Source organism: Lontra canadensis, unplaced genomic scaffold, assembly GCF_010015895.1.
Source record: "Lontra canadensis isolate GAN:19392208 unplaced genomic scaffold, GSC_riverotter_1.0 scaffold24, whole genome shotgun sequence".
NCBI lineage: Eukaryota > Metazoa > Chordata > Mammalia > Carnivora > Mustelidae > Lontra > Lontra canadensis.
The window spans coordinates 7,074,751-7,088,041 of NW_022631018.1; the positions used below are offsets into that span (position 1 = coordinate 7,074,751).

Sequence of the window (13,291 nt, forward strand, 5' to 3'; positions counted from 1 at the left end):
AGGGAGCCTGCTTCCTCCTCTCTCTCTGCCTGCCTCTCTGCCTGCTTGTGATCTCTCCATGTCAAATAAATAAATAAAATCTAAAAAAAAAAAAAAAAAAGAAAAGAAAAAAGAAAAAATGATGGAGAATAAGCTGAAAAAAGAGAGATAAACAACTACTGGATTGCAAGGGGAGGAATCGAGAGATAAATGATACATAAAGTGAAAAAATATTAGAACAATTGGGATCTCAGAAGAGGAAAGAGAGAGAGGGGGGCAGAAGGTACACTGAAGCAAATAATGGAGAATTTCCCTAATTTGGGGAGGAAAAAGGCATCAAAATACAGAAGACACAGAAAACACCCTTCAAAATCTATAAAAATGAGTCAACACCCCAACATATAATAATGACACTTGCAAGTCTCAGAGATAAAGCTAAAATCCCAAAAGTAGTTGAGGACAAGAGGTCTGTAACCTACGATGTTACAAAGATTAGACTGGCAGCAGACCTATCCACAGAGACCTAGAAGGCCAGAAAGGACTGGCAGGATATATTCATGGTGCTAAATGAGAAATTTATGCAGCCAAGAATTCTTTATCCAGCTAGGAAATCATTCAAAATAGAAGGAGTGTTAAAAACCTTCCAGGACAAATAGAAACTAAAAGATTTTGTGATCACCAAACAACCCTACAAGAAATATAAAAGGGGTTCTTTAGGCAAAGGGGGAGCCCACAAGTAACAGACCAGAAAGGAACAGAGACAATAGACAGTAACAGTCACTTGACAGGTAGGACAATGGCTCTAAATTCAAATCTTTCAGTAGTTACTCTGAATGGAAATGGACCAAATGCCCCAATCAAAAGACACAGGGTATCAGATTGGATAAAAAAGCAAGACCCATCAATATGCTGTCTGCAAGAACTCATTTAAGATCCACAGACATCTGCAGATTGAAAGTGAGGGGGTGGAAAACCATGAATCACGCTAATGGATGTCAAAAGAAAGCTGGGGTAACATTCCCTATATTGGACAAATTAGATTTTAAACCAAAGATTAATAAGAGATGAGGAAGGGCAGTGTATCATAATTAAAGGGTCTATCCAACAAGAAGATCTAGCAATTGTAAATTTTTATGCCCCTAATTTGGGAGCAGCCAATTATATAAGCCAGTTAATAACAAAATTAAAGAAACACATTGATAATTGATACAGTTATGGGAGGGGACTTTAACACTCCCCTCACTGCAACAGACAGATCGCCTTAGCCGAAGATCAACAAGGAAATATGGGCTTTGAATGGCACACTGGACCAGATGGACTTCACAGATATACTCAGAACACTGCATCCTAAAGCAACAGAATACACATTCTTCTCGGGTGAACATGGAACACTCTCCAGACTAGAGCACATACTAGCACACACAAATCAGGTCTCAACTGGTACCAAAAGACTGGGATTATTCCTAGCATACTTTTAGACCACTGTGTTTTGAAACTTGAACTCAGTCACAACAGGAAATTTGGAAAGAACTCAAATACAAGGAGGCTAAAAAGCATCCTACTAAAGAATGAATGAGTCAACCAGGAACTTAAAGAAGAATTTTCAAAATTTCATGGAAACAAATGAAAATGAAAACACAACTTTTCAAAACCTTTGGGATGCAGCAAAGGCGGTCCTAAGAGGGAAGTATATAGCGACACAAGCCTTTCCCAAGAAACAGGAAAGGTCTCAAATACACAACCTAACCTTACACCTAAAGGAGCTAGAGAAAGAACAGCAAATAAAGCCTAAGCCAAGCAGGAGAAGAGAATTAATAAAGATTAGAGCAGAAATCAATGAAACAGAAACCAAAAGAACAGCAGAACAGATGAACAACACTAGGAGCTGGTTCTCTGAAAGAATCAATAAGATCGATAAACCCTGGCCAGATTATCAAGAAGGAAAAGGCAAAGGACCCAAATAAGTAGCATCACAAGTGAAAGACGAGAAATCACAACCAACACCAAAGAAATATAAACAATGATAAGAACCTATTATGAGCAACTATGTATATGCCAACAGATTACACAATCTGGAAGAAATGGATGTATTCCTAGAGATGTATAAACTACCAAAATTGAACCAGGAAGAAAGAGGAAACCTGAACAGACCCATAACCAGGAAGAAAACTGAAGCAGTAATCAAAAATCTCCCCACAAACAAGAGCCCAGGGCTGGATGGCTTCCCAGGGGAATTCTACTGAACATTTAAAGAAGAGTTAATACCTGTTTCTCTGAAGCTCTTTCAAAAAATAGAAATGGAAGAAAAAATTCCAAACCCTTTCTATGAGGTCAGCATTACCTTGATCCTAAAACCAGACAAGGACCCCACCAACAAGGAGAGCTACAGATCAATATCCTTGATGAACATGGATGCAAAAATTATCATCATGAAGCCAAGAGTACTTTAAAAGGATTATTCAACACAAAGAAGTGGAATTTATTCCTGGGCAGCAAGGGTAGTTCAACATTCGCAAATCAATCAATGCGATACACGACGCTAATGAAAGAAAAGGACAAGAACCATATGATTCTATCAATACACATGGGAAAAGCATTTGACAAAGCACAGCATCCTTTCTCGATGAAAACTTTTCATAGTGGAGGGACAGAGGGAACATATCTCAGTATCATAAAAACCATTTATGGAAAGCGCACAGCAAATATCATTCTCCATGGGGATAAACTGAGAGCTTTTCCCCTAAGGTCAGGAACATGGCAGGGATGTCCACTATCACCACTGCTGTTCAACACAGCACTGGAAGTCCTAGCCTCAGCAACCAGACAACAAAAAAGAAATAAAAGGCTTCCGAATTGGCAAGAAGTCAAATGCTCACTCTTTGCACATGACATGATACTCTATGTGGAAAACCCAGAAGACTCCACCCAAAAATTGCTAGAATTCATACACGAATTCAGCAAAGTGGCAGGATATAAAAATCAATGCACAGTTAACCGCATTTCTGTACACTAACAATGCGATAGAAGAAAGAGAAATTAAGGAGTCGATCCCATTTACACTTGCACCCAAAACCAAAAGATACCTAGGAATAAACCCAACCAAAGATGCAAAGGATCTGTCCTCAGAAAACTACAGAACACTCATGGAAGAAATTGAGGAAGACACAAAGAAATGGAAAAACGTTCCATGCTCGTGGACTGGAAGAACAAACATTCTTAAAATGTCTAGGCTATCTAAAGCAAACTACACGTATTCGATGCAATCCCTATCAAAGTGCCACCAACTTTTTTTCACAGAGCTGGAACAAATAATCCTAAAACTTATACGGGACTAGAAAAGACCCCAAATACCCAAAGGAACGTAGAAAAAGAAAACCAAAACTGGTGGCATCACAATTCCAGACTTCAAACTCTACTTCAAAGCTCTGATTATCAAGATCGTATGGTACTGGCACAAAAACCGACACAGATCAATGGAACAGAATAGAGAACCCAGAGATAGACTTTGAACTTTACACTCAACTAATCCTCGACAAAGCAGGAAAGAAAATCCAATGGAAAAAGGACAGTCTCTTCAACGAACGGTGTTGGGAAAATTGGACAGCCACATACAGAAGAATGAAAGTGGACCATTTGCTTACACTATACACAAAGGCAGACTCAAAATGGATGAAAGACCTAAATGCGAGTCAGGAATCCAGCAAAATCCTGGAGGAGAACAGAGGCAGCAAACCACTTCAACCTCGGTCTCAGCAACTTCTTGCTAGACCCATCTCCAAAGGCAAGAATGAACTCATGGGACTTCATCAAGATAAAAAGCTTTTGCACCGCCAAGGAAATAGTCGACAAAACCAAAAGACAACTGACAGGATGAGACATGTATCAGATAAAGGGCTAGTATCCAAAATCTATAAAGAGCTCACCAAACTCAATACCCAAGGAACAAATAATCCAATCAAGAAATGGGCAGAAGACGTGAGCAGACATGTGTCTCCAAAGAAGACACACAAACGGCCAATGGACACATGAAAAAATGTTCAGTATTGCTCAGCATCAGGGAAATACAAATCAAAAACACAATGAGATGCATTCTCACACCGGTCAGAATGGCTAAAATTATCAAGTCAGGAAAGGACAGATGCTGGTAAGAATGTGGAGAAAGGGAAACCTCTTGCACTCCTGGTGGGAATGCAAGCTGGTGCAACCACTCTGGAAAACAGTATGGAGGTTCTCCAAAAAGTTGAAAAGTTGAAAATGGAGCGATGACCCAGCAAATGCACTATGAGGTATCTACCCTGAAGATACAAATGTAGTGATCTAAGGGAGCACCTGCTTCCCAATGTCTAGAGCAGCAGTGTCCATCACAGCCAAACTATGGAAAGAGACTAGATGTCCATTGACAGCTGAATGGATAAAGATGTCGTATATATACAATTGAAAACTACCCAGCCATTGGAAAAAAATGAAATATTGCCATTTGCAATGATGTGGAAGCAACTAGAGGGTATTATGCTAAGCGAAGTAAGTCAATCAGAGAAAGATAATTATCATATGATCTCACTCATATGTGGAACTTAAGAAACAAAATAGAGGATTATCAGGAAGGGAGGGAAAAATAAAACAAGATAAAGCCAGAGAGGGAGATAAGCCATAAGAGGGTCTTTATTATAGGAAAAAACCAAGGGTTGTTGGAGGGAGGGAGGTGCGGGGGGTGGATAGGGTAACTGGGTGATGAGCATTCAGGAAGGCTCATGATGTAATGAGCACCAGGTGTTATATAATACTGATGAATCACTGAACTTTACCTCTGAAACTAATAATACAACATTAATTAATTGAATATAAATTTTAAAAATATCAATAAAGATGAAATTATTCTTTAAAAAAAGATTAAATGTGATAAACGTATATTACATGCCTAAAACAATGACAAGTATTCAGTATACATCAGTTTCTTTTTCCTTTTGCTTGAGGAGCCCTCATTTTTTTTTTCATTAATTTGACAAATATTACATGCCTATTATACCTAAAAGCATTCAAAGAGCTGGAGTTTCAGCAATAAACAACAGAAAAAATATCTGTCTTCCGGAAACTATTCCATAAAATGTCAGATAGTGATAAGGGTTTTAAAAGAAAAAAAAAAGTAAGGAAAGGAAATGAAGAATGGTATTATTAGGTGCAATATTAGATAGGGTATCTTTCTTTTAAAAAAGATTTAATTATTTATTTTAGAGAGGTGGTGGGAGAGACAGAGGGAGAAACAATCTGAAGCAGACTCTGTGCTGAGAGTGGAGCCCAATGCAGGGCTTGATCCCATGACCCCAAGATCAGGATCTAACCTGAAACCAAGTCTTACTATTTAGGTTAGTTGTTTTTGTATATATCAGCAACAAATACTCTGAAATGACATTAAGAAAACAATTCCAATTACAATAGCACCCAAAAGAATAAAACATGTAGGAATTAATTTACTTAAGGTGTAAGATGTGTACGTTAAAAAACTACAAAACATTGCCGAAAGGAATTCCACGTTCATGGATTTACAAGACTTCATACTGTTAAGATGGCAATGCTCAAAAGTGTTCTGCAGATTTATTATAATCCCTATCAAAATTACAATGGTCTTTTTTTGCAGAAATGGAAAACTTGATTCTTAACTTCATATGAAATTACTAGAGGCCATGGATAGCCAAAACATTTTTGAAAAAGATCAAAGTTAGAGGACTCACCTTTTGCAGTTTCAAAATTTACTATAGAACAGTGTGGTACTTGCATAAAAACAGACATACAGACAAATGGAATGGAATTGGGAATTCATGAATAAATTAGTTTTCAACAAGAGTACCAAGACCATTCAATGGAAAAGAATATTTTCTTCAGCAAATGGTGCTGGGACAACTAGATATCCATAAGCAAAAGAATGAAGTTGAACCCCTATCTCTCATCATGTACAAAAATTAGTTCAAAGAAAGAAAAATAAAGATAAATCAGGCTTTATCAAAATTAAAAACTTTTGTGCATCAAAGGATATAACGAAGAAAGTGAAAAACAGTCTATACAATGGGAGAAAATATTTGCAAATCTTGTATCTTGGTAAGGGTCTATTATCCAGGATATATAAAGAAATCTCGTAACTTAACAAGAAGACAACTCAATTAAAAAATGAGCAAAGGACTTAGACAGACATTTTTCCAAAGAAAATAAACAAATAGCCAACAAGTTTGAGCACTGAGCATGAAATGATGCTCAATACCATTAGTCATCAGGGAAATGCAAATCAAAACATTAACAAGATACCACTTCACACCCACTAGGATGGCTATAACTAACTAACTAAATAAATAAAAAGGAAAATGATTAAGTTGGTAAGCATGTAAAGAACATGGAACCCTCATAAATTGCTGGTGAAAAGGAAAAATGGTGTAGCCTCTATGGAAGGTGAAGCCTCTTGGTGGCACCTCAGAAGATTAAACATAGATTAGCACATAACTGAATGACTCCACTCCTAGACATATATCCAAAAGAACTGAAACCAGGTACCCAAACAAATCCACGAATATGCGTGTTCACAGCAGGACAATACACATTAACTGGGGGATAGAAACAACCCAGTATAGTATATGTTCAGTTTTGGTAGAGACTGCCGAACAGTTCTCCAAAGTGCTATACCCATTTTCATTCATTCACTTTAATACCTTCATGACATTTCATTGTACAGAGGTAATATCATTTAGTTTTTTAAACAATTCCTAACTGATGGACATTTGAGTGATTTCTAGGATTTTGCAACTATAAATGAAATGGCAGTGAATACATTCATCTCATGTATATCCTTCTACCCACATACGTTTTTAAGATAAATTTCTAGGAATAAAATTGCTAGACCAAAGTGAATGCATTTAAAATTTTACATATACTGTCAAATTATCCTCCAAAGAGATCGAAACAATCACTACTCTTACTATTAGGGTATGAGTGCTTGCTATTTCACACAGTTATATGTGTTTTAAATAGCCAAACTCATATCTTTATCAAACCAAAAAATGAAATATGGTATACTGTTATTGTATCAAATTAAAGATTACTAGAAATCTATAAGAGAACAAGTTTTAAAAAATCTAATCAGGTAACTTTTCATCTTCATCAAACTATCTGAAGTATGTGAATTTCAGACAAATTATTAAATATCAGGTCATATCCCCTTGAGAAACTACAGCAATTATGCACATTATTTTTTGATGTGAATGAAAAAAAGAATCGTGCTTGTACATGCATTACTACTGCTGTGTTTCTCTCTCATCTCTCAACACTGTTATCTTTTAGTACCCGCTGGGAGATAAATAAGGATAGACAGCTGGCTTTATATTTGCTCTGCCTCCTCCTCTTGGCCCAACACAAAGATCAAACAAAGAAGAGTTCTGAGGTGAGAGAACATAATGCACCACCCTAAATGCATAAACCACATAAGTTAAAAACAAAAAATTAGACTGTCTCACAAAAGTCTGTATTTACAAAAGAAAACAAAACCTTAATTTGTCCCTGAATTTTAAAAAACTTTTCAATGCACTCACATAAAAAGAATGAAGTTTATTTTTTTTCTTATTATTCAATAATGATGATAATTATAACCATACTCATCTTGAAAATAAAAAAAACTTCACACACAAATGATTGAGGTTTTTCTTAGAAAGAACAACTCCCATCACATACACCTTATAATTTATACTGACGTGGTACTTTACAACTATAAACATGTTTTGTACTTTTTTTTTTTTTAAGATTTGTTTATTTGAGAGACAGGGAGACAGTGTGCACACATGTGTGCATGTGACTGGAGGGAGGAGTGGAGGGAGAGGGACATGCAGAGAGAATTTCTAGTGGACTCCCTGCTGAGCACAGAGCCCAACAGGTGACATGGGGTTCAATCCCAAGACCCTGAGATCACAACTTGTGCCAAAATCAAGAGTCAGATCCTTAACCGAGACACCCAGGCAACCTATGTATTACTTATACTTTTTAGTTGATCTCCATGAAGTGATCTTAAGTATCTTCCACTCTTATTATCTAATACTCTCCTTCACACTAGGTGATTTATCCTTTCTCCCCTTCGTAACCCACTCCCTCCTCCTATGCCCCACCCTCGTCCCCTACCAACTAAATCTCTGCATATCTGTTTCCTCTTAGAATGCCTTTCCCTCCATCAGTGTCCAGCAAAAATGCCATTTCCTCCATAAAGTTTTCCTTGATGCTTTCATTTAAAGTAATCACTTTGTTCCTTTGACCTGCTTAGAACATTTAAGATTTTCTGTCTTGTAGTGTATTATTACTGTTTTAATCTCTCTGACATAATAAGCTTCATAAGAAAAGGGATTCTCTTATCTAAGACTCATAATATCAAGCATAATCATGAAATACATAAAATTTACCTGTTGAATGAATGAATTCTAAAACAACCCTGTAAATTTAAGGTAGTAAGCTCAACTAATAAGGAAATTATTTCAGAGAAGTTAAATGATATCCTTAAAGCCAAAACAATTAACAAACAGTGGATCTGAGACTGAAACCCAGGCAAGGGTTTTTTAAGACAAGTCAGTGTTCCTTTCCTAACAGCTGGCTCGAAAATCAAGGGCTGGGTTTTTTATTGCAATATTTCTATGTAGTCTATATAAATAGGCTGCATTCATTTAAAGAAATAGAACTAAATTAAAATATCATAAATTATACCAATATTAAATCATGAGCTTACAGTAGGCCATAATTATTAGATATAATTTTTAGTAATTGGTAGGAGGGAGAATTCTAAAAACCCGAATGAAAATACACTGTCAACAGGTTAAGTTCATACGCTCGCTAAGAGTCATTACAACTTGGGTTATAATTTCATAATTTATAATTGACAATCTTAAGAAGAATGTTAATGAGGAAAAGCAAGTTCAATAAGTTTTTTCTTAAACATCTACTATATGTGTAGCACCGTGTTAGAAACGTTTAGGCAACTGCAAGGGATAATTTATGGGATGAGCTTGGTGAGTTCAAGGAATAGTACCACCACAAATGTACTTGGAAACAGTGAAACTGAGTATGGAGAGCATTACAGGATATAAAGTCAGAAAGACCCATACGGCAAGACTCTATAGGGTCTTCTAGGCCATAGTAAGAAGTTTCAACTTGATTGTAAGAGAAGCCATAAAGAGATATTGAGGAGGGCAGTGATACGATCTAACTTACGTTTAAAAAAAAAAAAGACGTTGGTGGCTAAAAGGAGGCAAGAGTGGCCTAGTGAGACAAGTTCAGAAGGCTACTGCAGTATACCAAGCAAAAAACGGTTGCTTACACAAGAATGGCACTGGTTGAGGTGGTCAGATTGAAAATGGGTGAAGGAGAGTGGAAGATACAGGCTTCTAGTTATGGAAGGGATAAGTCATGGGATGAAAGGTACCATAAAGGGAATATAGACAATCGCATTATAATAGTGTTGTATGGTGACAGATGGTACCTACACTTGTCACGAACATACCATAATGCAGAGTTGTTGAATCACTATGTTGTACACTTGAAATCAATGTAACATTGCGTGTCAGCTATACTTAAAAAAAATAACATTTAATTTTTAAAAAAGATTTTATTTTGTTTTACAGAGAGAATGCACATGAGCAGGGGGAAGGGCAGAGGGAGAGGGAATCTCAAGCAGACCTCATGCTGAATGCAGAGCCAAAAACAAACAAACAAACCACATTTTAAAGAGAAAGCAAAAGGATCTGCTGAGGAACTGGAGATAAGGTATGAGAGAAAAGAGAGGCTACAGGTTTGTGGCCTGATACCCTGACTAAAAGTGATGATTTATGGAAAAGAAAGAGTATTGGGGGCTAAAAAAAAAATTGTGTCCTTCTAAGTTTGAAATGCCTACTACAAATCCAAATAGTCAACTAGATTATCATTCAGAGGAGAGAGCAGACATACTTGAGAGTCATTAGCATACAGACAACGTTTATAGCAATAGGCTTGAATAAGATTGCCTAGGTAGGAAACGAAAGTTGACAGAGAAAGAGATTTGAGGATTCAGCCCAGCCATACTGCCCAACATTTAGATGTCACAAAGAAAAGAATAGTTAGCAAAGGAGATTGGAAAGAACTACCAGCAGAGTACGGTTTCCCAGGAAAACCAAGTAAAGAAAGGGTTTTAAGAAGGAATGACCCACACTGTCAAATGCTGCTGAGGAGTATGTCAAATTCTGTTGGGAAGTTTCGTAAGATAATGTCTCTCTTGCTGTTATATCATTTCTTGATGCTGGGAGTTCCCCTGCTTCCAGCAATTCCTCCAACCTCTTTCTAATTCTTAACTTCTTTAGAATAGGAAATTACACAACCACGTTTCTTAAAATTATATTCAAAGTAATTGCAAATACAGTCTGGAAATGACGTGAGAGAGACTCCAATAAGCAAAGTGAATGAACTTTAGTACGTGAATTTTGCATCCTTATTTACTCTCAACTGTGATCAAGGAAGCTGAGGTTCCTGATAACTGAACTTTGAACAAGTATAAAGAAATTGAACATAAAAATAAGAAAATGATGGAGAATAAAAGTCATAATCTAGCAATGTTTTAAAGGATAACTATACCCAAAAGGAAAAACAAACCAAACAAATGACCAAACACCACCCCATCCCTTCGAATCATATATAACAACCAAAACTTAGCCCTGGCAAATTTCTCTTTCAGTAGCAGCTCTGTTAGTTTGGTGGTAGTTTTGACAGAGGAATAGAATATAACATAGATAACATAGGCATATTCCTAAGGATAATTTAATTCAAAATTTAAACAACTTACCGGCAAGCACAAGGGTAATATTCAGTACAATGAATATTCCACAAAATAGGCCAACTCTAAAAGTAGTCCATGCTGGTGCGGGCTGTGGACAGAAAAACAGCATGCTGATCAAAGGGCAAAACACTACATACATTTAGTATATGCTGTAATAAATTAGTAGTATGAGTCCCAAAGCTCTACCATGAAAACAAAAATATTTTAAGAACTGAATTTTTTATAAATCAGAACCAGAAAAACATCCTTAATTCTCTTGTAATATAGTTATTTGAATTCCTTTACAAAAATCTGAGTTACTAAGTAACCACGAATTTAATCTTAAACACTGAATTATATATATACTGAGTTTTTCTTGTAGGAGAAATCTAAGTGCAATTTCATTTTCGCAAGATATATCTCTTTAAATTTTGTAGGTCGCTATTACTCGGAATTCACATATTTGGTATTGAGACAATGGCAAAATTAAGAACACTTGTTTTCTATATTACACTATTAACACTGGGGTAACAAAGTGAATTTTTTTTAAAGATTTCATTTTTTTATTTGAGAGAGAGCACAAGCAAGGGGGGGCAGCAGGCAGAGAGAGGTAGAAGTATGCTCCCCGTTGAGCAGAAAGCCCAACATGGGGTTCAATCCCAGGGCCCTGGGATTATGACCTAAGCTGAAGGCAGACACTTAATTGACTGAGCCACCCAGGTGTCCCTAAAGTGAATTTTTGAGATACAATAGACATTCTCCAGAGAACTGGAATATCAGAATCTCCAGAGCATGTAGGTTCAAAAAATATTTTTCTCTACTTTATGGTAGGTTTATATTTAGAAAATGATAAAAGGAAGTAAAGTGTTTTCTAATATAAAGGAAAGTATTCTGATATTTTAAACATAAAGGTATGAGAAACAGGAGAGAGAAAATATTGTGGGATTAAATATTTGCTATGAATATTATAAAGAACTTCTATTGTTGTTAAAGGTATAATATCTTAAATGCTACATTTAAGATAGTTTAAATGTTTTCCAAAAACCTTTAAATGAAAAAAAGCATTGAGATTCTCTCTGACCTACAAATTATCCAGTAACAGGTACCTGAATTGTTAAAGATTGAATGCATCCAGAGGGAAGAAAGTCATTTGCATTTTCAAAAAAATTTTTTCTAGTTTAAAAAATTGTGTAATTTATCATATATAAAAGAATACATATAATGTATTTGAACTATTAGGAACTGAATAATAAAGTGTTCCTATACCTATCACCCATCATCAGAAACAGAACATTTCTATTACCTTTGAAGTTCCTACCCTTTCCAGATCCATAAACCTTTCCTCCTCACCAAGGATAACCATTCCCATGTTTTCTCAGCTTCACCAGTTCTTTTTGCATTTAGAAATACTTTAATTTTTCAAGATTTTCTTATTTTTAATAGTTTTACTAAATATAACTCACACTAAACTGCACATATTTAGAGCATACAATTTGATGTTTTGATATATGTTAAACACTTAGGAAATTATTACCATAATCAAGAGAATGAACTTATCTATTGCCCCTCACAAGAGATTCCTTATGCCCTTCTGTAACACTTTTCTGCTCACCACTCCCTATTCCACCTCCCAGAAAACCATGGATCTGCTGTCATTATAGAGTTTGCATTTTTCAGAGTTTTAGGTAAACAGCATCATATAGTATATACTCTTTTGGTCTGGTTTCTTTCCCTCAGTGTAATTATTTTAAGATGCACCCATATTGTTCCGTACATCAATGTTTTTGTTTTTGTTTTTTAAAGATTTTATTTATTTATTTGACAGACAGAGATCACAAGTAGGCAGAGAGGCAGGCAGAGAGGGAGGGAAAGCAGGCTCCCTGCTGAGCAGAGAGCCGGATGCAGGGCTTGATCCCAGGATCATGAGATCATGACCTGAGCTGAAGGCAGAGGCTTAATCCACTGAGCCACCCAGGCGCCCCCCCCATGTATCAATGTTTATTCCTTTTTATTGCTGAGTATTATGCCATTGTATGGATATACCATTACTGTTTGCCCATTCACTTATTGATAGATATGATCTTTTTCCAGGTTTAGGCTATTATGAATAAAGCTGCTTTAAAACATTTCGTGAAAGATTTTTTTAAAGGACTTTATCAATTTATTTATTTTAAAGAAAGCTCTATGTCCAACATGGGGCTCAAACTCATGACCCTGAGAACAAGAATTGAATGCTCTACTGCCTGAGTCCCCTATGTACACATCTTTATATGAAAACACACTTGCATTTGTCTTGGGTTAATACCTATAAGTATAATGGCTAGATCATATGGTAGGTGAAGGTTTAATTTATAAGAAACTGCTAAACTGTTTTCCAATATGGTTGTATGATTTTACTTTCCACTAGCAGCATATGAGATATCAGAGCTTTGCTCCTCCAACATTTAGTGTCTATGTTTTTAGTCATTCTAATAGGTATACGTTACCTCACTATGGTTTTAATTTGCATTT

General features: G+C 36.1%; 1 protein-coding gene across 1 annotated transcript in view; it reads right to left on the reverse strand.

Moving 5' to 3' along the window:
• The window catches only part of XPR1 (xenotropic and polytropic retrovirus receptor 1), a 237,692-nt gene that overhangs the window by 56,899 nt on the left and 167,502 nt on the right, over positions 1–13,291 (reverse strand). The window contains exon 7 of the mRNA XM_032862717.1: positions 10,808–10,889. Coding sequence (XP_032718608.1) covers positions 10,808–10,889 — 82 coding nt within the window. The remainder of the gene's footprint in view (positions 1–10,807; positions 10,890–13,291) is intronic.